Source organism: Abramis brama, assembly GCF_963993115.1.
Source record: "Abramis brama genome assembly, chromosome: 9".
Taxonomy (NCBI): Eukaryota; Metazoa; Chordata; class Actinopteri; order Cypriniformes; family Leuciscidae; genus Abramis; species Abramis brama.
The window spans coordinates 3565001-3592733 of record NC_139971.1 but is presented as its reverse complement, the minus strand read 5'-3'; the positions used below and the strand labels follow the sequence as shown (position 1 = coordinate 3592733).

General features: G+C 39.2%; 1 protein-coding gene across 3 annotated transcripts in view; it reads left to right on the top strand.

The window, feature by feature from the left end:
- The first annotated feature begins 5771 nt into the window (after positions 1–5771).
- Positions 5772–27733, top strand: part of fli1 (Fli-1 proto-oncogene, ETS transcription factor) — a 32287-nt gene continuing 10325 nt past the window's right edge. The window contains exons 1-6 of one of the 3 annotated variants that reach the window (XM_084123688.1): positions 5772–6005; positions 8284–8371; positions 16824–17035; positions 17329–17480; positions 18546–18749; positions 26559–26627. In XM_084123688.1, coding sequence (XP_083979814.1) covers positions 8327–8371; positions 16824–17035; positions 17329–17480; positions 18546–18749; positions 26559–26627 — 682 coding nt within the window. In that variant the 5' untranslated portion in view covers positions 5772–6005; positions 8284–8326. Of the gene's footprint in view, positions 6006–8283; positions 8399–12815; positions 13023–16823; positions 17036–17328; positions 17481–18545; positions 18750–26558; positions 26628–27733 lie in introns of those variants that run through there. The other 2 variants (XM_084123687.1, XM_084123689.1) reach the window with 2 other exon arrangements.

Below are 27733 nucleotides of genomic sequence, written 5' to 3'. Positions count from 1 at the left end.
ATGTGGAAAATGAGCTATCTTCATCTCTTTTGCTCTCTTGCTTCTCCAGTTAAATAAATAAGACATTACGCTGGAGGACCCAGGCCTTCATTACTACATACTCGATGTAATCAGACACGTCTGTATGTTTCTGCATATTTCTAAATAGACATATATTAGAGAGGTCCCAGGAGGTGGAGTTGGACCTTTGAGATAAGTCTTGACTGCAAACACCAGCCATGGGGGCTGATCATAGATGGGATGCAGGAATTCGTCTCTTCGTGAGAGACAGTCACATTTTTAACCGTTTTATGGAGACTGATCTGGTTCAAATATGCCCTTTTCTTGAGTGTAATCCTGATCCCCTTTAACCTTTGATTGTTAAACATCATACGGTTCTGAATAGTAATACCAAGTGATGCATAAAATATAAACTGTCATGTTCGATGGTTGCCAGTTTTTTAAAGTAAAAAAAAAATAATAATAATCATAAAAAAAGCAATACTTTGAGCAAAAAGCTGATAAAAACGCATTTTGTCAAAGACTATGTGCAGATCAGATTCAGAACGATGATTAGAAAACAGCTCGAGTCCATCAACACCCTCAAAGCTTCACAGTCCTGTAGCTCGTCCTGGGTCAACATTTCATTCATTAACATTAGGCAGTTTTGATTTATATGCTGTTTAATGTTGATGATCGTGTTATTTTACATATGCATCTGCTTACATATGATATCACTTGTTTCTGCTTATTCTTCACATTTCTTTTGATCAGGAGATTCAGTACTCTTTCAGAAGATGTGTAATAGTGCCCCCTACCCTATAACAGTGAAAACACAGAAAGCCAGAAATTTCCGTAAATGGCGGGGAAAGAGTTAAAATGTAACACTAGGTTTGGGACATTTAGGGTATATTTACATGACAATGATGTACTTAAAACGGAAAAGTTTTTCCTTTGCAATTTTGAAAAGTTTTGCCTACAGATGACAACTTTGTCAGAATGATCGCCGTACACACGGAAACGACGAAAATCGCTGTACTCTTCTGCCAGGCCAGTAGATGGCGATGTCACTTTGTAAAGAAACACTACGCGTCTATAGACTGAACACTTAATACGCATGAGCATGTCGTCACCGTTTTCATAAATTCAAGTTTTTGTAATTTACATGATAACGATCAAGCGTAGCGGCAGGTCACATTAGTCAAGCTCGCATCAGCTGACTCTCAGCTGATCTACGTCTACCAATAAGAATACGACGCCTATCACTGTATACATATAGTATATAAGCTCCTTCAGTATTACCAGCAGCTATCGCGTTTCTCAGGAGCTAATTAAATGGCGAAATTCGGCAGGCAAACCGCATCATCTCACAAGGAATCGTACAATTGGGAATTTAGCGAGAGGAATTCATTCCCCACCAGGAATTTGACCTCAGATTAATTTAAGTTTGTGAACTTGAACACGAGATTTGCCGCATTGATCATAAGCTGCCTGATTGAAAGTGACCTCAGTCTGCATTGCTGCTTATTGACACAGGCCTCGACGTGGTTCACTCTCCATTCATCTCCGAAAGTCTTCACGAAGCTAAGCTAAGTTCCTTTTTAATGCTCATTGCTAAAAGCTAACACGGTATTGGCGACATGCTTGTTGCTAATGCTATCCGTGTGCTTGGGCTTATCTAGTCGTTTTCATTCAAATGCTCTTGCTAGGCTTATGCAATCATATTGGCAATGTGTGTTACTTATCTGTTGTCACTGCTTGCTTTAAAAGCTGTTAGTTGCTATTGGGAACATGTTTTTTTAACTTTTAAGGTTATTTAGCCCAGTCGTTATTTGGAACATAGCTGTGTTTTAGGCTTATATCTGGTGTCATTATCACATGCTGTGCTAAGCTTATCAGGTATCAGCAATATGCTGTCATTCAGCAACATTGCTATCAGTACTTTATGGTGGTTGCTAGCGCAAATGTTATCAAATATATGCTTGTTACTTAGGCTTCTAAGTAACAATAACAATAACTTCATAGCACATACTGTCCGAAGCAACATGCTGTGGTAATCAAGCGTTGTTTTAGGCTTATCTGGTTGCATTGGAAAAATGCTTGTTCTTTATTATATCTGATTATTGCAACATGCTGTGTTAAAGTTAGCACATGCTTGTGGCTAAAGCTATCTAGATTATCTGTAACATACTTATGCAAAATACACAGTAGGTACATTCACCATAGAGGTCTGTTATTCAACACTAACAACATCGTAGATGGGATCAGTACGAAGGGAGCAGAAATCATGTTCATGAATGAGGAAGGACACTGTATTCATAGCTTAGCTGCGCACTGCATCTGACTCAGAGCTACAGGGTTTATGCTTCCCCTGCCAAACTGCACTAGTTTTAATAATAGTCCTATGGTTATACAAACATGATGGTTGTATCAGATTTTGTTGTCGCTAGTCTGAGCTAGTGCTGCATGGTGTACTGTATGCTTCCCCAACCAAACTACACTAGTTTTAGCATTAGTTCCGTGATTATGCAACATGCTTGTTGTATCAGATTTTGCTGCCGCTAGGGGTGTAAGCTTGCCCCAATAGATCCCATACAATTGTTAAATTGGCTACAGTAACACGCTTGTTGCAATGTGTCCTTGCTTGCTCCAGCTGGGGTGATGCTTCCCCCATAAGATTGGATCTATAGTGCTCAACATATGACGCTAACATCAGGATGTATTAACCATTCTATCAGCCTCAGTCGGGTTCGAGGTAGTGTGTAAAAAAAAAAAATATATATATTTTCTTGGTTTCTACAGAAATAAAGTACAAGCAAGTATAACAAGTGTATGCCATCATTGACAGGTGTCAGTGTATGCAGTTTTTGCAAACCTACATATTTGTGCTTAAATATATCTACGTATCAGAATCACGCTTGTTGCATTAAACCGTCCAGCTGTATTAATGACATGTTGCTTAATTCTGCGTGAACTGGAAGTTTCCACCAACATTACTCAGTATTGTGACGTACAGTATTTCTAATGAAAAGGATAATTGAAAAGGAAATAGGTCATCTAATGCAGATATACAACCACAAGCAAGCAGCTGATTAATTTTGATATCTCAGTTTTCACTTCTTCATTTCAGACGGCATGTCATTCATGGCAATATGCATGTTTACTGCTTAAGCATCTCGGGTATCGACCACATGCGTGTTGCCATGGCTGATGGGGGTATTGGCGACATCCTCATTTAGGTCATCCAGGTAAGGGCAACATACTTGTTGCTTAAGGCTTTCCGGTATTGTTGGTAACATGCTGTTGCTCAAGCTTTTCAGGTATTGGCAAGATGCTTATTGCCTTGGCTCACTCAGGTAACTGCAAAAGCAGTTGGGTTTGGGGGATATTGGCATATGGTTTTGTTTTGGGGGGTTATTGCTGCTATTATTCATGCTAGGCTGCATGGATGTGCAGGGAGTTCTCACCCAGAACAGAACCATACCGCCAAGCCAAACTTTATGCTAATTGTCAATCGTATTTGACGATAGTGGTCCTGACAGAAGTATAGTTTTCAAAAACTCGCTCTTTGAAACCCGTTTTCAAAAGTTTGCATTTTCAGGCTCCCAAAATGTCGTTATTGTGTAAATAAATTGCTAAAATACATAAAAGTTTTCAGTTGTTAGTTGAAAACGGTGTAAACGGCCCCTAAGTTTGTCAAGAGAGGACATAGGCCATTTCTATTGAGAACAGTTGTTTGAATATCTTTGTATTTTCATTCCTTTTACATTTGTATTCCTGTTCCTTATTGCTGGTCTTGATATGAGTAGCTACAGTAACGTTTTTAAAGCAACAAGACAATGGAATGGAAAAAACAACCATTTTCTGAGAACTAACACTAGCAATGTTTATTGTTCTTTACTCCTGTCATAAGGCATTTGGATGGAAGTGCGTCATCCAGCCATTGATGTGTTCTCAATCCCGACATCTGTAAAATTCCAGGAGTTACTTAAATACAGAAATAAAGAAATAAAAAATAATACTGCATATAGAGGAGAAGAAAATACAACTTTTCTATGTTGGTTAAAGATTGCAAGAATTTAGCATTTTACATGTTGTAAATGACAGTCAAACACTGCAAGTAAAGTGACGGTTGCCTTCAGATATGTTTCCCGTCTGGCTGAGGTGGCAATTTCCTGCTATTGTTCAAAAGAATGTATGTGATCTTACGAGAACGTGGCGTGCTATTCCAAATGCTGTTTATCTCAGAGTTTACGGGTTTACCTAAATCAGTCAGGTAAATTTAGACTCATGGGAAAAACTTTTCTTTCTTTTTTTTCAATACTATTTTATTATTAGTTGTCACATTTGTATAACAATCTAGTTTTGGGACCATGAGTTCAAACTAAATTATTACAAATATCCTTTAGCAACAACACGTATAATCCTTATGCAATATATTTTACATTGTGTAATAATTGTTTACAAAAGCAAGCAATTTGTATGGTAACACTTTATTTTAAGGTGACATTACACGTTACTACATTTACTTACTATAGTAATAACAATAAATTATGCATAATTAACTAACCCTAAACCAAACCCTAACCCTATTGTAAGTACATGTAGTAAATTAATATTACTTATACGTACAATGTAACAACGTCCCCTTAAAATAAAGGGTAACACTTTATTTAGTGTCCTTGTTACATGTTACATGTACTTACCATAGTAATAACAGTAAATTATGCATAATTAGATGCAACTAACCCTAAACCAAACCCTAACCCTATAGTAATGCTAATTAATATTACCCAGTACTTAAATATATAACAATGACACCTTAAAATAAAGTGTAACCAAATAGCGTAACCACAAGCAACTCCACAATATGATTTGGCTACATATTAAGTGTTGTTAATTTGTAAACTACTCAGTAGCCTATATGCTGAAATCTAACTCTTGTAACGATGATAAGTGTCATCAAGCTTTCAAATCAACAGCTTTTAAAAACTGACAGGCCTAATGTGAGAACCGCCTTCAGTTCAGATCAATGAGGAGTCTATATTAAGTGTTTGGTTCCCTGCTGATATTCAGACGTCACGCATCAGTAGATTTACCCACTGTAAACCTGCCGCTGGTTCTTTGAAGGAGTTTTCTGGTGGAGGAAATGGAGTTAGTGAAGTGAACAGGGTCAACCTAACAGGAAAGAGACGCTTACGGGTGACGCGTGGATGGGACATGATCCTCACGAGACAGACGGGGATTCTGGGATACATCGTTAAAAGAAAATAAACAAAAACATATCGCAATAGCCAAAACATACACGCTGTTTATTATTTTTAAATGCATTTTTTTCTTGTAAAAATATCACTAAGCACACATTTATATGTATTTATTTATTTTTGATGAATGAAATGGTGTGAAAGAAATAGTACGGAGCCCCTAACGGGACATTGTGGTGGGGGAAATAAACATGAGATGGGAAAAATAATAAGGCAATGCTGTTGCGTTCTTTCACAAATGTTTTGCGTTCAAAAACCTTTTGAGCTCAAGTTTCTCGGGGAAAGCAAAACATTGACAAATATATTTTTTTCCCTCCATCTCATGTTTTTTTCCTTCACCATGTCCCTTTAGGGGCTCCGTAACTGAATCAGCAAATGTATTGAATGAATGAAATTTGAAAACTTTGAATGTTTTTAAATGTTAATATAGGCCTAGTGTCTGCAGAAGATATTCGGATGTCCTCCAGTAAGCTTCACGCTTCCCCCCCCCCCTCTCTCTCCTTCTTCTCTTTTATGGTCTTGCGCTCATTTCAGTCAGATTTCCCTTATTTCACGGTTCAGTGGATGTGCAGGGGTGAGCTCGCGCTTTCTCATTGGTCAGCGAGCCGCCTCGCTCCCATCTCTCTTTCCCCATTCATACATCCCTCCTCTCCTCCTCAACATTACTCACACTTATCCATGACAATCACTTTCTCATAGACGGGACTAATTATTTAAGACTGGAAACGAGTTCAAAGTTACCGAGAGACAAAGTCCAGACAGGTGAGTTTGTATGCGGTGTTTGAGGTTCAAAAGCTGAGCTTGTGTTCTTTCTGTATTTAGTTTGACCAGCAGTAGTTCAGTCGCTCTGCAGTGGTCTTGAATAAAAACACATGCACGTGGAGCTACTTTTTATTTTGAATTCCTTGTGCATTTTGTTATGTCGCTTCTTTGCTCTTTTCCAATGTGTTGACAGTCGAGAGAAAAGCTATTTGATGGATAACAAGCACACGCTTTAAATGCAACACTAGACGCTCTTCGGGGGAGAGACGATGCAGTTACTTAACAGTCCTGTTGAGCCTCCAGTCACTTAATTGGCCACAGATGCGGAATTCTATGCTCTTTTACCGTTTAGAAATTGGATGCATTTGGGAAAGTTTATGAGGCGAGCCCAGCCCTCGCCCGCAGGAGCCCGGGGTCTGACGCTGCGAATATAAATCGAGCGAATTATAAGACTCCTGATTTATTCATAACGGTCAGTATGTTCAGGTATCGAAATGTCAACATCTCGTTCCTTATCGCGATGACAGGCAACTGACGAATGCATTTTAATTTCCATAATTAGCGTGTTGCATATTTCGTTTATTGTTGCATTATTTGAACTGCAAAGTGTATAAACCCGTATGACATAGCATTGATGCATTATGCACAAATTGATTTCAAAGAAATGTTGTTTCAGTAGTCAAGTGCAATGCAGGCTATGAAATTACAACTAGAACTGAAAATACAAGGTGAATTTTCCCCTGCATTTTTTTTTTCTTTTTTTTTTCGTAAACACAAAGTGACAACCTGCAGTCATAAATTTAAATTACGGTTGATGAAGAAAGTCTCGTTGACGTTCTGAAAAATAGAAATACAGAAATGCCTTCAATAAGTTTAGTGGATTGAAACGAAACTGATACGCAATGAATGAATATAAAATAATGACTGTTTTTTTCGGGAAAGTGAGCTAACCTGGTTATCAAGAAAGGCCTAAACAAAAAAAGTTGTATTTATTATTATAGGCTACCGATGCGACTCATCACCGTGTTATTCTTCAAACAAAATCACCATTAAATAATGAAAGCCTCTAAAGAAGGATAAATTCTCGTTTTAATTTTAAGGTTTGCGTTATTTCTCTTGTGTTCTGATATGGCCATCGGTTATTTTGATTGTGTTGCTGAACTGCTGAGGAATGTTGAATAATTCTAGTGCCAGTCTGCTCTGTAATTGCACGCCGAGGGAAAGGCAAAAGACACCGTCCCCGAGGTGCCCTTTCACCCGAGACTCTGTAAGCTACACTTATTAAAACGAAAAGTGTTTCAATGTGTGTCTGCTCTGGAAGTGAAGGGGCTGGGCCTATATACTGCACTAATTGACTTATCTCATATAACACATATATAAACACATCCAAAAACGAAAGAGGAACGGGAAAGAAAAGAAAAAGCATGATATAGATTAAACGGATGCGTTGTTTATATAATCATAACCATGCAAAAAATAATAATAATAATAATTATTATTATTATTATTATTATTAGCCTATTATTATTATTATTATTAATGATGGCTTCACTGCCACCTAAGCCAAAATAGCCTACTTCATGAAACAGAGGCTTGTGTAGTTAATTTAAAAAAAATGTTTTGAACCTCTGGAGGGATGAAAGGTAAAAGCTACAATTCTTAAAGGAATAAATGCAGCTCTGTTTCACTGTGCTCCAGTCTTGCCTCTCATAAGCTCATGAACCAGATCTGACCTCTCTGTTTAGATTGGCTGGATGTGGTTTTACGGGCTTGAAAGCAAGGTGCCCAAATATACACAATAACTGCTGCGTTGCAAATGATTTTACCATTTTTACCCGATGCAGGTATACAGAAAATGCAGATACATGAGTTTTATCTATGAAAACATCTCTGTAGTGGATGAAGAAATGTATTTCTTAGAATCTGAGACGCAAATCAATTTTGAGAGGAAATGGCTTAGCTAAGGGAAATATGCTTGTGGAGGAGAATTCGTTTTATTCAGAGAAATAAATGAAATATTTTTGTGCAGATTTGTGAGAGATAGGAATTAATGAATGACTATAATGAATGAATTTCAGTAGACTATAGAATCAAGTTAATTTTTAGAGTTTAAGACAATTTTCTTGGCGTGGGGATCAGAATTAAGTAACAAATTGGCTTTTTGTCTAATTATTATTATTATTATTATTATAGACTTTTTTTATTTGTTCATTTGTTAGTTTTGCACTAGACACATTCTAGTTTCCTCTAAGATGACATGTGGACTTGTTTTTTGAAGGGGCCGTGAAGTGAACATCACACATTTCCGGGCTCTCTGTCCAATGAAAATGTTTCAGACCGTCCCCGACACTTCGTCTTACGTCAAGGTAAGACAACATCGTCACTACGAGCAGGTAATGTTGGAGGAAACACACTGGAACTTCTAAATTGCCTTTTTCCTCTTACAAGTTGCATGGTGATGATGACTGACGTAAATGGTTTGTAAAAACGCAGATTCACCCCTCGTCGTATTTGCCGTAAAATGAACGTTTAGTTTGACGACTGGGTTCATTTGTTTACAACACATCTCTCTAACTTGATCTGAACATTGAATGAAGGGACAAGCCATATGACCTTCACAAATGTTACTTATAATGTACATTATTGCATTTGACATGGTGCCCTTTTTTTCCTCTCTCTACATGCTTTTAAAGAATGTAAACATTGCAAATGGCAGACATCTGTTTTTGCATGAACTAGGTTCGACCAAGCAGGGAAGTTTCCATTTATTATTCAAACTCGAGCTGTTTAAGGAATCTCTGATGGGTTTGAGTCCACTGTATAAGCCACTGAACACATTCAGACTGACATTGATTATGCCACTTCTACTGAATTGCTCTCTTTCTGATACAAACATGGTTAAATACCTCTCTATGAAAGGTATCATCACTGTTCATTGTTTTAGAGGCTGAAATTGGCATATTTGGATGGTTATTTATGGCAAAGTGCCACAGCAATAACTTTAATGTATCAGAAGGCTTAGAGCACAGCATACAGACAGAGCCATGAAAATGAAGTATTGTGCCTGCTAAAGTCATTCATTATATCTTTACAATCAGCATACTTTCCAGAGCCGAGTTGTTATGTTATGGAGACTTATTGCCCCCCTGCATAAGGGAGCTTTTCATGCAAACGCTATAGTTTGTGTTCCTCCACAGAGGGCTGCGTTTCACAGTCCCACGAACAGTCCTCGATTTGTTTCGAGACATTAGCAGCGCAGGAATGTTGAGGGAAAACCTTCTCTTTGAAATCCAGCTTTCTCTCGACAGACTGAATAATAAATAGTACAGTGCATGGCAGTGGAGTTGGGCTGCGTACAAACAACAATTAAATGCAGCAAGAAAGAGTCTTTGAGAAGTTTATTATTATTATTTTATGTTTGTAATTCTTTCATTTTGCATGTATTCTTATTTTTTTAACAAGTAAACAAGTGTCTGTGTTAAGACAGTCTTCTCACAAAACCAAAACTAAGTTTTTGTTTTGGTCAAAATGTACAAATATTTAACAAATGTGTTCCAGAAGTAACCCGTTTCCTTCACATTTCCGGGTTTCTCAGAAGCGGAAGTCGTAGTTGGGGAAACTTCTATAGCCGTGAATGAGAGACTACGTTAAAAAGTGTTCCCATTTCCCAACTTTTCCCAACTTTCAAAAAGAGGGGGAAAAATAGAGAGAGGCTGAACACCCTCACAGCAGCATTAACTATTTTATTTATTTATTTATTTATTTTTGTCATTTGATGCAAAGGTAATATAATACAAAGTAGTGTTAAAAATGCAGGCTACATACAGCCAGATAAACGCTCAGATTTGAATGTTGTTGCTGCCGGCCAGAATTTGAGCGGGAAATGTATTTACCTCAGCACGCCTCAAGAAAGGCAAGTTTCAGAGAAATATTCAGCCTCATTCAGGCGAAGCCATGGGTTAAGGTTTTTGTTTGGTTAAGGCCGGGCGAGACTGGAGCTTTCCAATAAAAATAAATCTCAAATTAATTATGGCCCGGGGCTGGAGGCCAGACAGTTTGGTGTTGTGTGCTGCAGTCTCTATTTTTTCGATGTGCGTGTCATTCTCAGTGCGTGAGAGGAAAATGGGCTCGTGACGGTCTCGAGCAACCTGAGAAGCACCACGCCATTACCGGTAATATGTGTCGAATATTTGTCTAAAAATCGTAAGATAGATAGATAGATAGATAGATAGATAGATAGATAGATAGATAGATAGATAGATAGATAGATAGATAGATATGGTATGGTATATTGGCTACTTGTAGATCAACTTTTAGTTATGTAATTGTATGGTCGAAAGTCCGTTTACCACCAGAGGAAGCCTCTGGCCTCACTTTGGGTTAGTCTTACTAAGGCACTTCAGGGTTTTTCCAGTAGCGTTGGGCCACTGGCTTCCCACAGGTCGTGGTTGGGAGAAATGCCTGGCTGTCAAGCACAAGCGTCGAGCCAGATGTTCTGTGGCTCACTACATAAACCAACATGCATTTGTTTATTGGCCTTCCAAAATGTTTGTTACCGCTGGACTCATAATGACCTGGGCAAGTGCCACGCGGGAAAAGAGACTGATTTTTTTTTTTTTTTTTTTTGGTTTAATGATGCACCTCTTGGATATGTTTGCTCCATAAATAAAAAATAATTTATTTTGGACTTGTTATCATTACATCTTGAAAATGTTGAAAACACACTGTATCTGGAAAGAACCATGGTTTAGATAAGCAGATGATGTCTAAATTGTGGATTAATAGAGCAAGATAAAGACTGTCGTCATCAAACGATCTACAAAAGGTTTGCTCACTACAAACGCGGTTCGTAACTTTGAATGAAACGACTGTGTTCGCTATTTATCTGATATATAGTTTAGCTTCGAGTAAAGAGACGTCTCATTTATAATAATCGAAATAGAGACCATAAAACATAATTATACTGTCATTAGTGACCCCTCTCCGCCAGATCTCCGTCTCGTCATGCGCTCAGAGATAATGGTGTTTTAATTAAAAGAATTGTGGAGTCTAAGCGGCCCCTCTAGGGAAACATATGTTTCAGCTATCAAGTCCCACGCTCTGTGAAAATGATGTCCACCCTTCCACTGCAACGCGCATACACGTCCCAAAACCTGATATGATGATCCAAATCTGCATTAACTCAACCATAATAGCCTAATGTAAGGTTAGTTCCGACTAAAACCCAATTCCTCTCCTTCTGCTTTGTCAGATCCCTCTACTTGTCTTATATCCCCCACTCAATCAAGAATGCAGAACACAGAAATTGATAAATATATGCCAACACCGTTTATTTGAATAAAAGAAAAATCAGGGTTGTTTTGTGCAGGAGGGAGGCACAGACTCGAAATGGTTAAACAAGGTGTCTCCGTTAATTACTGCGCAGGCCTCAGGCAGGAGAAGCCTTGACCCCTAGCAGGATCCAGATGTGGAGCTCTCGAGGGGGCCTCCCCGCCCCCCGACCCCCTCCCAGACCCCCATGTCGCAAACAGTGCAAGTCAGCCGGCGCAGACTCAGTCTCGCTCCCCGAGGCTTGGCCCTCTCGGTCAGGGGGTCTCAGGATCCGGGGGTCTGGCTGCGCGTCTAGAGTGTGCTCGGTAATACGTTATAAAAAAAAAGAAAAAAAAAGAATGGTAGACCTATACAAAAAACAAAAACAAAAAACCCGCTGGGTTGTTTTAACCACTGGGTTGTTATTTGGGTCACATATGGACAACCCCAACCGTTGGTTTAGTTTTTTTTTTTTTTTTTTTTTTTTTTTTTGGTTGGTTGGTTGGTTGGTTTGAACTTTTTACATTTTTTTTAACCCAACGGTTGGTCTAAATGTTTTAATCTGTTAAACCCAACGGTTGGTTTATTTATTTATTTAATTATTTTTACATTTTAAACCCAACCGTTGGGTTTTGTCCATATTTGACCTAATCATGGGTTGAAACAACCCAGCATTTTTTTTAGAATGTAATATTTATTCAAATTAGAATTTTTGACACAACATATGTTTAAATCGTGATAAATAATGTGTATTTCAATCTTTTCCCAGAACGAAAGTAAATATTTACTGTATAAATATTGTCTAGAATAGAAACTGTTCCCCTCATTGCACATGAAGACATGAAAAAAAAAAAAAGTGAGGCCATGTGCTATTGATTTGGAGAAATGTTGAACATGCAAGCACTCGAGAGGTATCAGCCTCTCTATATGATCCATACAGCCAGTGTTTCTGGAGAAATGCTATGCGTGTGCATTCAGAAGCGCGCACACGTGTGGAGCAGACAGACTCGACGCTACGGGCTTCGCTTTTATTAATGGAAACCCATATTAGCAGCGAAAGAAGTTCGGACAGACTCGTCACATTCTTCACTTCACATGGGTACATCCATATCGCGTTTTCGTTTATAGCGGAATAACGATCATAATATTATCCCGTTATGCATTCGATTTCAACAAACCTGTATGACAATAACCATCTGCATTAATGGTCAAAAGATTTATAAAGTTATTATTTTTATTATAATATTTTTCTATCAGCTTAGTGTTTGTCTTTTTTTCTTTTTAGAGTTTTATTGTTAATTATTATATTTAACGTACTGTGTTTCTACCAAATCGATGTCTATTTTAATGTTGGAAAAAGCGCAACAAACGTAAAGAGCTGGCATGCATTCTGTAAATATTTCCAGGCAAAAACATGTAAAGGAAAGAAACACTATTGTTTTGGTGTCTTATCTTCTCGGGACAAATATCCTGCTTTGCCGTAATGAAGGCAGGGCCAGTGACACACACACACACACACACGCACGCACGGCTTCCTTCTCAAGCGCAGTGACTTCACTTCCCAAATTTAGAGGAAAAAAACCATCCGGCGAAACTGTCTCTGTCTCTCCGCCACATATCGGGGCTGGAATTAATTCAGACGCGTGTCATGTTTGGAATATTGTCGGGCTCCACTGAAAATTGCGCAAAATGGACGGAACTATTAAGGTAAGAGCGGAGGAGAGGGATCTTTCTGAGATGGACAGAGTTTGAGAGCTTGTAGTCTGGGACTTTTCAGCCGCTATGAGTTGCGCTTTTCCTCTTCTCTCTCTCTCTCTCTCCCTCTCTCTCTCTCTCTCTCTCTCTCTCTCCAAGTTTCCTTTTCCTTTTCGACGAAACTTTGGTGAAAGTTGAAAACTGTAGCGGAGGATACGAGCGTTCAGACGGACTGGACGCGCACTCTTGGACGCTCGTAAAAACGCACGGGCTGTTTGTGATGGAGTAAAAAAAAAAAAAAAAATCATAGCCTAAGTTTCGTTTTAAAGATTAGAATAGCGAACGTCCGGTGCTCGACGAGGCTGCTGTGAGTTTTCAGTATATCGTGGCGCGCGTGTGTGTGTGAATGCAGTGCAGTGGTTTATATAAATCATAAAGCTTTAGGCTGGAGATGTGGCTGCGCAATTGGAGTGGCACCGTGCCGAGGTTTTCCAACCATTCATATAGTTCAAAAGCCGAGCCCACCCACAGTAAAATATTACTCCACGTTCTTTCCCTTCTTCTGATAACTGATAATAATTGCTATAATGCGCTCTTGAATGGGTTGTGTTTACACAAAGACTACAGTCCACAAAGTAAAAAAAAAAAAAAAAAAAAAAAACTTGCGCTCTACTTGGAATAATAAGTGATGTGTGGTCCACGCCGCTGCTCGGTGCATTTCGATATTTAGAATAATCTAACATGAATTTTTATATTTTTATTATTTGTAAATGGATAATCCCCATATACAATCTCTGATTAAAAACGATCAATATTTTAATTAAAATTGTATGAGCATCAAATAAGGTAATGATCACTGATTAATTGTGGACTCTCCTCTGGAGGGGAGGGCTGCACATTCAAACACTCCTTTTTTTGCGGTCATATAAGTGGTTTTGGGTGTGGTATATGTTTGGGGCCGTACACATTATGCTTGTTTTAGATTGTATCATGTTAAATAGACTGTTTCGATTGCAGTGGGGTGACTGAGGACAGATGGAGGATGATTTTAATGCAGCCTTATAGTTCAAAGGGTATACAATTATTGTAAATTGTATAGCATTGAGAAGTGTATGTTATTGTATGATAATTGTTGTCATTACTTGTTAAAATAGCATATTATTATTATTATTATTATTATTATTATTATAACAATTCCAACATATAATTAATTTCTATGTACTTTACAATTGTAGCTACTTATCTTTGGAAATAATAACATGCTAATATATTCTGATGAACACATTTTATATATATAGCACTGGTCAAATGTTTGGAAACATTCCTATTTTTAATGTTTTTGAAAGAAGTCTCTTATGCTCATCAAGATCAAAAATACAGAAAAACAGTAATATTGTGTAATATTATTGATTTAAAATAAAGTTGTTGTTTTTTTGTAATATACTTAAAAATATAATTTATTTCTCTGATGCAAAGCTGAATTTTCATCAGCCATACTCCAGTCATCAGTTTCAAATCATTGCATGAACATTACATTTCATATACAACATATTTAATTGAAGTCCTGCAATGGCACTAACCATAACACTAAACCTAACCATTCGACTTTAAATGAAAGTACATAGTGTATAAAATACAACTAATATAATGTGTGACCTGTAATTATCTTGAAATGTAGTCATCAATTATTTGTTTTTATAATTGCATCTTCTTTAGCATGAATTTGTGTGTTAGTCCTTAGGAATTTGACTCCGATAGCTCGCTTGATTGATTTTTAACTGTTCACTTTAGTCGACAATGAGGAGGGTGTCTCAATCCATGGGTATTTCCTGCTCCACACAATCTGGTTTCCTGTCAGGTTTCCTTTTCCTCCTTAAACAAAAGACAGGAATGGCCTCTGTATAAAATAGCACTGTGCTTTTAATGTGTCTGCACATCCCGACCTAATGACGCATCAAGCAATGATGACTGTGGCTATTCAATTTCTCATATGCAAATGTTCAAAATAGCTTTTTCTTGAGATAACTTATAATATAATACAGCTCACTATAAATCTACAGCACCGAACCAGTGTAACCCTGTGGTTCTGGATGGTTTAAGCGAGCCGTGCAGACACGGCCAATTTATGGCTCAAGGAAATTGGCACCTTTGTGAGTATTTTAACCTCATTGTAAGAAGAAGCTTGCACTTGTGCGCTGACCATTGCTTAGCACTCGATTTCACAGAGATGAAGGAATTTCGCCTTTTGACAGGCCTGTCTGTACGTATGTACGAGCGTGAGTGTGGAATTAGATTTTCCTATTTTTACAGCCCTCTGTAATCTTGGGAAAGACTGACTGCCAATCATGAATTATATGGTGGAGGCTGATATGTCTGCGTGTAAGTAACGTGTAACAGTCATAATAGCAGCTCTGGCCTTATCTGGCAGCATGAAGGCATTCCTTAACTCTGCCATACTTATCATGCCACCGGCCTGCTGCTGTGGGTCGCCCCGATACTGTCCGCGGGACACTGATCAAATTGATGACGACTGTCAGCAAAGTTCGAAAAAAACAAAGAGGGAAAATTAATAACTGCTGATAGAGTGTCCCAAGATCCCCTTAGCCAGAGATGGAATGGTTAATTGTAAAGCATGCATGCTTTATGGGATGAATGTTTCGATTAAAAAATGCCAAAGTGGAAGCATTATTTTGTTATCGAACAGTATCAAAGCCTTAATCTCCAAAATCACCCTCTGAGTCTACAATGATGTGCATATTTCAGACTCTTTTAGCCTAAATGTGTTTTTTTTTAATGGTGAATTTTCACATTTATTGAGTATAAAGTTCAGTGAAAGTTAAGAGTTTTACAGGTGTTTGTGACTGAAATAACAGAGGGAAATCTAGGCGACTGATTCGAGATAGTCTTCATAAAACTGAAAGAAAGCTGAATGGAGACGATCACGTGCACGTGTAGACGCGGATCTCTCCAGAGGAGCCTGTCTGCCGCGTTTGTTTTCTTTAATAAAACGACATCACCCCAGCTGAGCGCCTGCAACGAGAGCAAATGTAGAAGTGACCTTGCCTCTGTTCCGTCTCTCATATGAGTCATGAGCAAGAAATCTTTTGCTTATTGAAAGTCACATTTTAAAATTCTTCCCGAAAACAAAAGGTTTAAAAGTCAATGTTAAGTTTTACGGTTGTGTTTTTTTTGTTTTTTTATGATAACTCTGAAGTAAATGGCTGAATTTTATTATTATTATTATTGTGGTTGTTATTTTGTTTCTGTTCACCTGATACATAAAACTCTGTGAAGTCAACATGAAATCAAAATGTGCGACCTTGTTTACTTTTCCAATGCACATTCCTGATTTTAGTGTCCACAATTCATTGGTGCACATTATTCCAAGAAAAAAATATTTTATCAAAACACAATAAATTTCTCCATCTCTGAAACATGACATCGCAAATCCCTCTTTTAACTCCTCCCCTTTAAACACCTGACTTCAGTCTGGTATGTAATTCCTACTCTTCACAATCCCATCAATGCCCAGTGGTCCTTTTTTACATTTTTATTTTTTATTGAATATGTCAATTTGTCATACTTTATGTCAAATAAATTACAACTGTGTTTCATGTTGACTTCACATATTTTATATATGAAAGCAATCAATTGCACTGCTTCGTTTGCACTCAGCATCTGTGTTTCTAATGCCCTTCAGCAAGAAACAATTTAGAAATTTGTGTTGCTTGATTACACACGATGAACTGAAAGTCATTTGTCATGTGCTTTAATGAGAAACAGTGATATAGCTTTGGCTCTACAATCCTCCAGGAGGCGCTGTCAGTGGTGAGTGAAGACCAGTCTCTGTTTGAGCCTCCATACGCTTCTGCTGCTCCTTTACCCAAGACGGACATGACTGCGTCCGGCACACAGGATTACGCTCAGACACACAAGATCAACCCTATTCCTCCTCAGCAGGAGTGGATCAGCCAGCCTGTGCGAGTTAATGTCAAACGAGAATATGACCACATCAATGGATCCAGGTACCTCATTTGTTAAGATCATTATTCTGTGTTTGTGAGAGTTGTTCTGTCTGAGATGAGCATTAGTAAGCAATAACCTCTCTCTCTCTCTCTCTCTCTCTCTCTCTCTCTCTCTCCCTCTCTCCCTCTCTCCCTCTCTCTCTCTCTCTCTCTCTCTCTCTCTCTCTCTCTCTCTCTCTCTCTCTCTCTCTCTCTCTCTCTCTCTCTCTCCTCTCTCCCTCTCTCTCTCTCTCTCTCTCTCTCTCCCTCTCTCCCTCTCTCCCTCTCTCTCTCTCTCTCTCTCTCCCTGGCAGAGAGTCCCCGGTGGACTGTAGTGTGGGTAAATGCAATAAAATGGTGGGTGGGACCGACACATCTCAGATGAACTATACTGGCTACATGGATGAGAAGTGTGCTCCGCCTCCAAACATGACAACCAATGAGAGGAGAGTCATCGTCCCAGCAGGTATACATTGTTCGTCAACATTAGGAGTGTAACGACACCCTCATGTCACGATTCGGTACTTATCACGATACTGAACTCACGATATGATATTATTGTGAGACTCCCAAGACTTATTATAAAAGGTTAACAAAACATGTACTGTTTATTTAAAATGCTAAATTTGGTTTTGCATTGTGGGTGTAAATGAACAGGCTTGGACTTGGTGCCGAAATCCAAAGCACAGGACAGTAGAGACACCAGAATAGAAATATTCATGATTCTGAAGCTGAAAATACATAATTATTTTAGACTAACATGTTTGCACTCTGTCACTGACTAGATATATTTAAAATAATGTAAGCCACTTTTTACTGGTAACATCAGACATTTGGCATTATCAGGACCCACAAATATTCCCCCACTGCAATATTATACATTATATATTTTTGTTCCTCACACAGTCATTTTTATTTTGAGTGAACTATCCACGATACATTTTGTTACAATTTTTGTATTGCAATATATTGTGACATGATATATTGTTACACCCCTAGTCAACATAAATGCACAACATATTGAATGCTACATCAGGGGTGTAACATTAATACCAAAAAGATATTAAAATAAAATAGTTGAATATCAAATGTTCAGTTCTATTAAAGGTGTGTAAGCTGAACCAAACTGAAATTATGTTTCCAAACATAAGGAAGCCAGCAGTGGCCATGCATTATTGTTATTATTATTATTATGTTCTTGTTTTCTTGATACTGTGATTGATTTTCCTCATAATCCCAATGCTTGTTATATTTGGAGAAAATAAGATAATGATGCATGACCTTTGGATGTTTGGAGTCCTAACTTTTGCATTTCTGTTTGGTGCCACTAATGTTGCAGAAATTATTGCTTAGTTTATCTGAAAATGTTCCTGTACAACAAGACAGTAAAAGATCTGTTCTCTGCTTTAGTGCTCGCTTTAAAACAGTTACTGTCTTTTCACACTGAAACCAATGAAAGCTGCTTGTAAGCTATATCTAAACCTTGAGTCTCCAGCTAATTTGTGGCTTTATTTTGTGTTTGCCATTTCAGACCCTTCTCTCTGGTCTCCGGACCATGTGCGGCAATGGTTAGACTGGGCCATTAAAGAGTATGGTCTTCAGGACATCGACACAGCCATGTTCCACAACACAGATGGAAAAGAGCTTTGCAAGATGAGCAAAGAGGACTTCCTGAGACTTACCAGCGTTTATAACACGGAGGTCCTGCTCTCACATCTCAATTACCTCAGGGAAAGTAAGTCCACCCGGTTTATTGTATTCGATTGAGATTGGCTAGTTTGGGTCTTTCACTTTTGCTGCATTTACTTAGTAGGTCTGTGTGCCTACAAATGTGTTAACTTGTTTTATTCTATGGCTTGCTTTATGATGTCAATATAAATTGCAACATATCTCAACCACAATATTATAATATTGTTGTCAGAAAAAAAAAAATGGTTTTACCATTTCAAAAGGTACTAATATGTACACTTTAGGGAATAATAGGGGATTTTGCTCTAGTTATGGGTACTAACCACTAGGGCGTTCGCCCGAGAACTAAATGTTCCCCTAGTGCCATTTTCCTGGTTGCATTCACACTGACAGTAGGAACTCTGAAGTGATGTAAAGTATCATAAGCCTAAGTTGATCGTAGAACAATTGCCACTAATGGTCTCTACGATCAACTTAGGCTCACGATGCTTTTGGAAAACGCAGCCCTGGATGTTGTGCGGGACTTTTATTTTGACGTCGCTGAGATCGCCAGAGCACATAATGCTCCCATTCTCCGTCTTCATTAGTTTACGATATTTTTAACAGTCCTATCTAATATGCTATTGGATAGAACTGTTAAACAAAGAAAGTAAACGGTATACGGAAAAAGTATTATAGCGTTTGCCGTGTGGTTGATGAGCAATGTCGCTAGCTGAGCAGAAATACATAATCATGTTTCGCTTGGTCCCTTCAAAGTTGCGTTGAACTTCCTCCGTAGGGTAAAGGTTGAGAAGTGCCTGGACTTCGACATCAGCCCATCTATCGCTGTTTTCCATGTGTGTGGAGTAAATACCATAGGGTATAATCTGTGTTTACATTGCTTTTTAAAAATGGTGGGTGCGGATACGTTCGGGCCAATCATCGTACACTTCCTAAAAAAGGTGTTCCTAAAATCGTTCTGAGTTCCTGCGTCCCAAAAAAGCAGGTACTTCCGCCAGTAATTATAGGAACTATGAAATTGTTCTTCCAGTGCCCCTAACATGTGCCTTTAAGGTACTAATATGCACCCTTTAGGGGAAAATAAGGAACAAAACTGTACCTTTTGAAAGAGTACTGCCCCAGTGACAGCTTTTGTACATTTTTAAATCTCACACTAGTTGAAATGGTCTGACTATATTTGATGACAGATTGCATTAATAACTTCAAAACAAAACCAGATTAATTGCAATTTCATTGAACATCACTCAAAAGCCTTTTTTAGAGCAGCGTTTATATTTTGTTTATGACTATTTATGAAGTGCCAAGCAACTAACCAATAAATTGTTTCCAAACTAGTTCGAAAAAGCTTGTATTAATTGTACCACAACAGTAAAAAGTTTGGAAGCGATTGTAACTGTTTAATGCATGACTATCCATGCGACAGATGGAGCCAAAGTGGTCTAGTTTATTCCACATGGTTGCTGTCATTGTTTTTGACCACGCCGTGGCACAGTCACTCAAACCACACTGAGATCAAGTTAACAACAATATTTTATAAGATAGTTTGCACATTACGCTCGCTTTTATTCCACATGAGCGTTTTAGTAGGGAGAGCTCCTGTCTCGCTCCACCTGCTTGACTTTTACTGGGCGCATTTGGTTTGGCAGAGTCGCAATGATTATGAATTTCAGCAAGCATCCCATCCCGAGCATCTCCCCCTGAGTGCTTTGGGCCTCAGACTTCGAGAGATGAAGCCCAGGTGCATGGCCTCAGGAGACGAGGCCCATGCATGCACGCTGTTGCACGGGAAAGTTTATCCCTAATTTACAACAGAGGCATCTTGCCCCATTTCTCTTCCAAGGGATTTCTTATGTTATTTCCCTTTGTTTCTTTGGCAAGAATCCCGTGGCTTTGGCGAAAACTAAGTCCACTCATCCACTTGAGTACTTCAGTGCCATCTATAAGCGAGATGTCGGGAGGACACGCCGCATCTGTGCGTGGATCGTCGCTTTGTTTGCAGGAGAACCGCGTCGGTAAACAGAAGCGTCACGTTCTCTGAAGGGCCGCGTTTAGATGCAGTTTGCTGGGATGGTGAGAGCAGCTGGCCCGTCCAAACATTATGACAGCAGCTCGCCTCTGAGGTGGGTGGAGTCCCAACAGGGCCGAGTGCTTAAAAACGGTCCTTAAAAAAACAGTGATGGATTCTGCTGTGAGGTAATGGGAACTTTATTCCGTGGGTGTCAACGGTTTTGTGCTGGTGGCCAGGCTGTGGGCCTGCATACAGACTCGCAGTTTAACAGAGAGCCATTGTGAGTCGTAGGGCAGATCCCGGCCTGTCTGCGAGCTGTCAGGTGTTTTTTTTTTTTTTTTTTTAGAGAGAGAACTGGGTTTTTGAGTTTTCATTAGGGACGATTGCCTCGGGACTGAGCCAGAGCTTACGCGCCGGGCATTGTGGATCTGCCTTCTGCTGTTTCTTTGATTTAGCCTGTGTGTTTTGGAAACAGAAGAAAAAGTTCGTAATCCTCCACTCCACCATTTGTATTGCCTTGGAAGGCGTCCCGAGTGAAAATCAAATAATAATAAGAGAGATGGTCTTGTCCCATCTACCAGAGGCTATACTCGCTCTCCGCCAAAAGATATTTGAGTTCCTTTTACCTGTTTGTGACTTTATAAGGGTTAGTTCATCCCCCAAATTTAAAATTTTGTCATCATTTACTCCCCCTCATTTCATTCCAAACCTGTTTTTTTTTTTTTTTTTTTTTTTTTTTTCCTGAACACAAAAGGAGATATTTTGAAATAAAATTGATGTCAGTGTTCCCAAAGCAACCCACTGGACCCCATTGACTTCTGTGTGACAAAAGAACAAAACAGGATCCCCTCAAAAATATTCCTTTTGTGTCCCAGAGAAGATCAATAAAAACTCACATAATCTGATATTCATGGTAAATAGTAAAAAGGAAGATGTGGCTGCTTTACTGTAAAAATACACAGAAAATGTATGTCAATTTGTGCTTTTGTTCACTGTAAATTATAAGATGACTGTTCATTTAACAGTATGTCTCATTGGATATATTACAGTTGTCTCCGTATAGAGTAAGGCAACTTAACAGAAATCATTTTTACAGTCTTTTACCATTAGGAGTTGAAACATTCTTCAAAATATATACAGGTCAGAGAGTAAATGATGACAGAATGTTCTTTTTTGGTGACCTATCCCTTTAAGAGTGCCATGTGTTATGTAGTTTACATGTGGGAATGTGTGTACATGTATGTAGGACCATATGTTTAACTTTCTTTTGAGCCCCGGGGCTCAGGGTTAGAAACCAGAGATGATCATGTTCCTCTTGTAACACAAACAAACACAATCACAGCCCTCCACAATAAAGCCCTCTGGTTCTGCTCACACACTCTGGGCTGGATCCTCAAACGCACGCACACACACCCTGCTTCCCTCGGCCTGCTGCGTGTTTCCGCTCCCCGCTGTCCGCGAATGTGACAGTCCGCAGTGTAATGGTTTCATACACGTATGTAGATGCTGTGGTGAGTCTGATTAACATTCCTGTGTGTTATTAAGTCTATACACAGCGGAGCAGGGCAGGGACGGGCACCGCCTCTGGTCAAACTACAGGCAAACGCTGACTCATACAACACACACACACACACACACACACACACACACACACACACACGCATCATAACCAGCCGAAGATGCAGAGCTGGTGAATATGCTCAGTGTTTGATATGCAATGTGTTTGGTGATGCTGAAGCTCAATGGTGATGATATCTGTAGGAGGTTTTGTTTTGACTTCGCAGTTGGTCAGTTATTCAGATTTTATTAGCGATTGCCGCCCCCTCACCAATGTGCTTTCAATTTGGTTGCAATTTGAGAATTTGTTGGAATTTCATTGCAGGAGGGGAGCGGTGCTGAACTGCTGCCTTTAGCTCAACTTACACACTGTACAGACTGGAAAGGTGTGTGTGTGTGCATGTGTTAGAACGCTTCCAGGAGTAAGACTATATATGCACAGAAATACACACTTCAAAGATGTGATGCTCTTGTTGAATCACTTGCAGCTCTTCTGTGTTTTCAGTGACTGAATTCAGTTTATTTTGTTTAATTCAAATAAAAAAGGGGAACTTTCTGGTAGTTGTGTTAAGGAAAGAAGCCTAATCAATTATAATGCTGAAATAGTAGTAGTTTAGCACAATCTTTTAAAAAGAATATCATTAAAATTGTGTTTTTAATATCATGAAAACTTCCACAGTTTACATATTAATCACAGGCTTGTTTGACATTTAGAACTGAATAGAGAACGCTTAATTCAAACTCTAATTCAATTCCTACATTTTATTACAGTTTCTTTTTAATTGCTTACACACTAAAAGTGGTACTTGAGGTCCACTTACTCATATATCTCAGTTTGCAATTGTAAAACAAACTTTTTGCAATCTGCTAACCAGTTCTCTACATAAGACACGATAGATAGATGGATGGATGGATGGATGGATGGATGGATGGATGGATGGATAGATAGATAGATAGATAGATAGATAGATAGATAGATAGATAGATAGATAGATAGATAGATAGATAGATAGATAGATAGATAGATAGATAGATAGATAGATAGATCTCTCTCTCTCTGTCTCTCTCACACACACACACACACACACACACAGAGTTGCTGCTGGTCTGGCTGTAGTTATGAGACAGACTGGTCACAGTGAAAATTCAGAGTGGGACATTCAGAGACCGTTGATGGTTTACACAGACCATAAACATATGAACAGCCTATTCTCTCTCTCTCTGTTTCTCTCTAGCTCTCTCTCCCTTTCCCACAAGCTCTTATTGATCTGTCCTCCATTTGTGGTGGATTATCGCTTATGTTGGATGTTTCAGCACCTTCCTAAATACTGTCGTGGGATTGTGTGCATCTCTGGATCTGCGTTTCTACTGTCCAGCTTCTGTACAGCTTCTGGAAGATTGAGTCATAACTTATAAAGCAGCTCAAAAGTCTGGGATTAAACCTGAGCGCTGTTGTTGGCTCACATCGGCTGTTCTTCTGTTTTCTGTGCTGATGAGTTTGCGGTCTATGTTATATGTGTTGTGTGATGAACACTAATGCAATTATCCTAATTTTGATCATGCAATGAATTTAAAATTTGATTTAAATTTCAATTGAGGTAGCAAAGAGGATACTGAACTGCAATTGGATTGTGAATGTAAAAAAGATGTAAAGTGAATTGGGATGGATGGATGGATGGATGGATGGATGGATGGATGGTGGGAGGGAGGGAGGGAGGCATGAATGGATGGATGGTGGGAGGGAGGGAGGGAGGGAGGGAGGGATGAATGGATGGAGGGATGGATTGAGGGATGGATGGAGGGATGGTGGGATGGATGGATGGAGGGAGGGAGGGATGAATGGATGGAGGGAGGGATTGATGGATGGATGGATGGATGGAGGGATGATGGTTGGAGGGATGGATGGATGGAGGGAGGGAGGGAGGGAGGGAGGGAGGGATGGATGGATGGATGGATGGATGGATGGTGGGAGGGATGGAGGGATGGATGGATGGATGGATGGAGGGATGGTGGGATGGATGGATGGAGGGATGGATGGATGGGTTGGATGGATGGGTTGGATGGATGGATGGATGGAGGGACGGATGGACGGATGGACGGATGGATTGGATGGAGGGAGGGAGGGATGGATGGATGGATGGATGGATGGATTGGATGGATGGATGGATGGATGGATGGATGGAGGGAGGGATGGATGGATGGAGGGAGGGAGGGAGGGAGGGATGGATGGATGGATGGATGGATTGGATGGATGGATGGATGGATGGATGGATGGATGGATTGGATGGATGGATGGAGGGAGGGAGGGAGGGAGGGATGGATGGATGGATGGATGGATTGGATGGATGGATGGACGGATGGAGGGACGGATGGAGGGACGGATGGACGGATGGAGGGAGGGAGGGATGGATGGATGGATGGATGGATGGATGGATGGATGGATGGAGGGAGGGACGGATGGAGGGACGGATGGATGGACGGATGGATGGAGGGAGGGACGGATGGAGGGACGGATGGAGGGATGGATGGATGGATGGATGGATGGATGGATGGATGGATGGATGGATGGACGGATGGAGGGACGGATGGAGGGACGGATGGACGGATGGAGGGAGGGAGGGAGGGAGGGAGGGATGGATGGATGGATGGATGGATGGATGGATGGATGGATGGAGGGAGGGACGGATGGAGGGACGGATGGATGGACGGATGGATGGATGGAGGGAGGGACGGATGGAGGGACGGATGGAGGGATGGATGGATGGATGGATGGATGGATGGACGGATGGAGGGACGGATGGATGGACGGATGGATGGAGGGAGGGACGGATGGAGGGACGGATGGAGGGATGGATGGATGGATGGATGGATGGAGGGACAGATGGAGGGAGGGACAGATGGAGGGAGGGACAGATGGAGGGAGGGATGGATGGATGGATGGATGGATAAATACTGCAACAGACTGAACACAAAAACAGTGCTTGTTAAACTCAGCTGCTGCTTAACAAAGATGTTGTAGGACAGAACGTTTGTCTTTATTTTTCATGCTGGTTTTCCTATAAAAGTTTCTCTCTCTTTCTTTCATGGGTTTGTGGGGGGTTATTTTAGTATAGGAACAGCAGTCTTTGATTGCCATGTGCGGATCGCACCCCACACAAAGCCTGCCCTGTTCTGTGGCCCCAACAGCAGCGCTCAGGGGGGTTTAGGGGCCTGGAGGTTAAAATATGTCTTCAATGCGCTCTCCTCCCCCGTAAAAACACACTTACACACACTCGCACGTATATTAAAACACCCTACCATCTTCTCTGAGCTGATCAAAGACAAACGACAATATCACCCCTTCCTTTTCTTCATTCAGAAAAAATAATGAATCGCTCCTTTTGCATCTGCTGAAATCCCAGCGCTTGAACCATCAGCTCTCCGTCCGGAGAAGGAAGACTCGTGTTTTGCCAGTGCACTTTTCCTTCTGTTTTCCTTTGCGCTGATTTATGAGTTAAAGCAGCTAAAATTAAGAGAGCGCTTCAGGGACGGCTCACTGGAAACACTCTCAGACTGCACATGAATGCCTCTCTCTGTGTGAAGTGTAGATTGTGTTTGGATTGTAATGACAAAACCGAGGAGCTTGTGTGAAGAGAAATGAATGTTGGGAATCAATGATAGATGTTTGATGCTTGATTAAGTGCCTTGTTATATAATATGCAATTAGATAACTCCTTACAATGTAATTACATAGTTATTACATGTTTATACACGTCAAAACTAAGACATAAGCTTAATAGGTACAATTTTCATGGCCAACATTTTTTTACAAATTCTAAATTTATGCAAAAGCATAACATTAAATATATATATATTTTATATATAATATTTAAAAATATTCATCAATTAAAATTATTTCCAATTATTTCCAATTATTAAAATATATATATATATATATATATATATATATATATATATATATATATATATATAAAAATATATATATTATTATTATTATTATTATTATTATTATTATTTTATTTATTTTTTATTATTATTTTTTTTCATTATTATTATTTTTTTAATAGAATGTAACTGCATTTGATTTTGTTATGTTGGCTGATTTTTTAACCTCACTAAATTGAATAATACTTTAATATTTAAGAGTGGAATTATTTTTATTATTAAATTGTGTTTATTATATAATTTTATATTATAATATAAAAGATGTTTATTATAGCATAATAGATGTATAATAGAATGTTTATTTATGTTTATGTCTAAAATCTATGTTTGCGTTGTGTGTTTCAGGCAGCTCATCAATATCATACAACACACCATCTCATGCCGACCAGTCTCCTCGCTTGGCTGCCAAAGACGGTATGTTTCACTCATTGTCAACAATAATTTTCATTTCGTTCTACATATACATCTGCAATAATACGATTTCCACTGGTAATCCTTATGGTAGCATCCACGGGTTACTAATTCTGAGGCACAGAAGGCACATAGGTGAACAATGCATATGGAAATGACATGAGGAAGTCTTGGCATCACAGAGTGTTTTGTTGGCCCCGTCCCCTCTCTTGATGTGTATCAGAGCAGGGCTCCAGGGCCCAGCAGGTGCTGTCTTTGTGTGGCGCAAATAAAAAGCATCAAGCATTCAGTTTCCACCTGAACATGGACGGCAGAGGGCTCTCAGAGCACAGAGAACATTAGCAAGACAAAAGCCACGTGCCACACTGGACTAAACCTGCAGGAATGAGAGACACAGGGACACACAGACAGAGAAAGGGTAGAGACAGGTGTCTCTGTGGACAATACAGCATGACTGAACTCAAACGCCTACAAATCGTGTTAATGGAAGACACGTGTACCACAATAGCAGTGATGTAGGGGTGTATTGTGCATGAGGACTTGATCTAAACTGATTTTATAGCATTGAAACATCATAAATACATAATAAATTTTTTGTTAGTCTACTATAGTATCAATATCTGCTCCTAAATGACTTGTTGTTTGCGATAATAGAAACAATCTGGCATAGAGTATTGATGTAAAATCAGACAGTCATATATATATAAATAAATATATATATATATATATATATATATATATATATATATATATATATATATATATATATATATGTGTGTGTGTGTGTGTGTGTGTGTGTGTGTGTGTGTGTGTATATATATATATATATATATATATATATTTTTATATATTTATTTTTATTGTTTTTTTAGTGTGCATTTTTTCCCATTTTGGAAAAATTATTCCCATTTTTTCCCATTTTTTTCCCATTAGCATTAACAGCTACACATAAAGCCAGTCAATAACGCAGGGGTTGCTAAATAATGTAGTTTTGAAACAGAAATAGTATGTTTTCGAGCAGCGTTGGGCTTTGAATGTTTGTTGAATTGTCTGCTGGGACTTCAAAATCAGAATATTTGTTTATTAAATTCATTATATTATATTATATT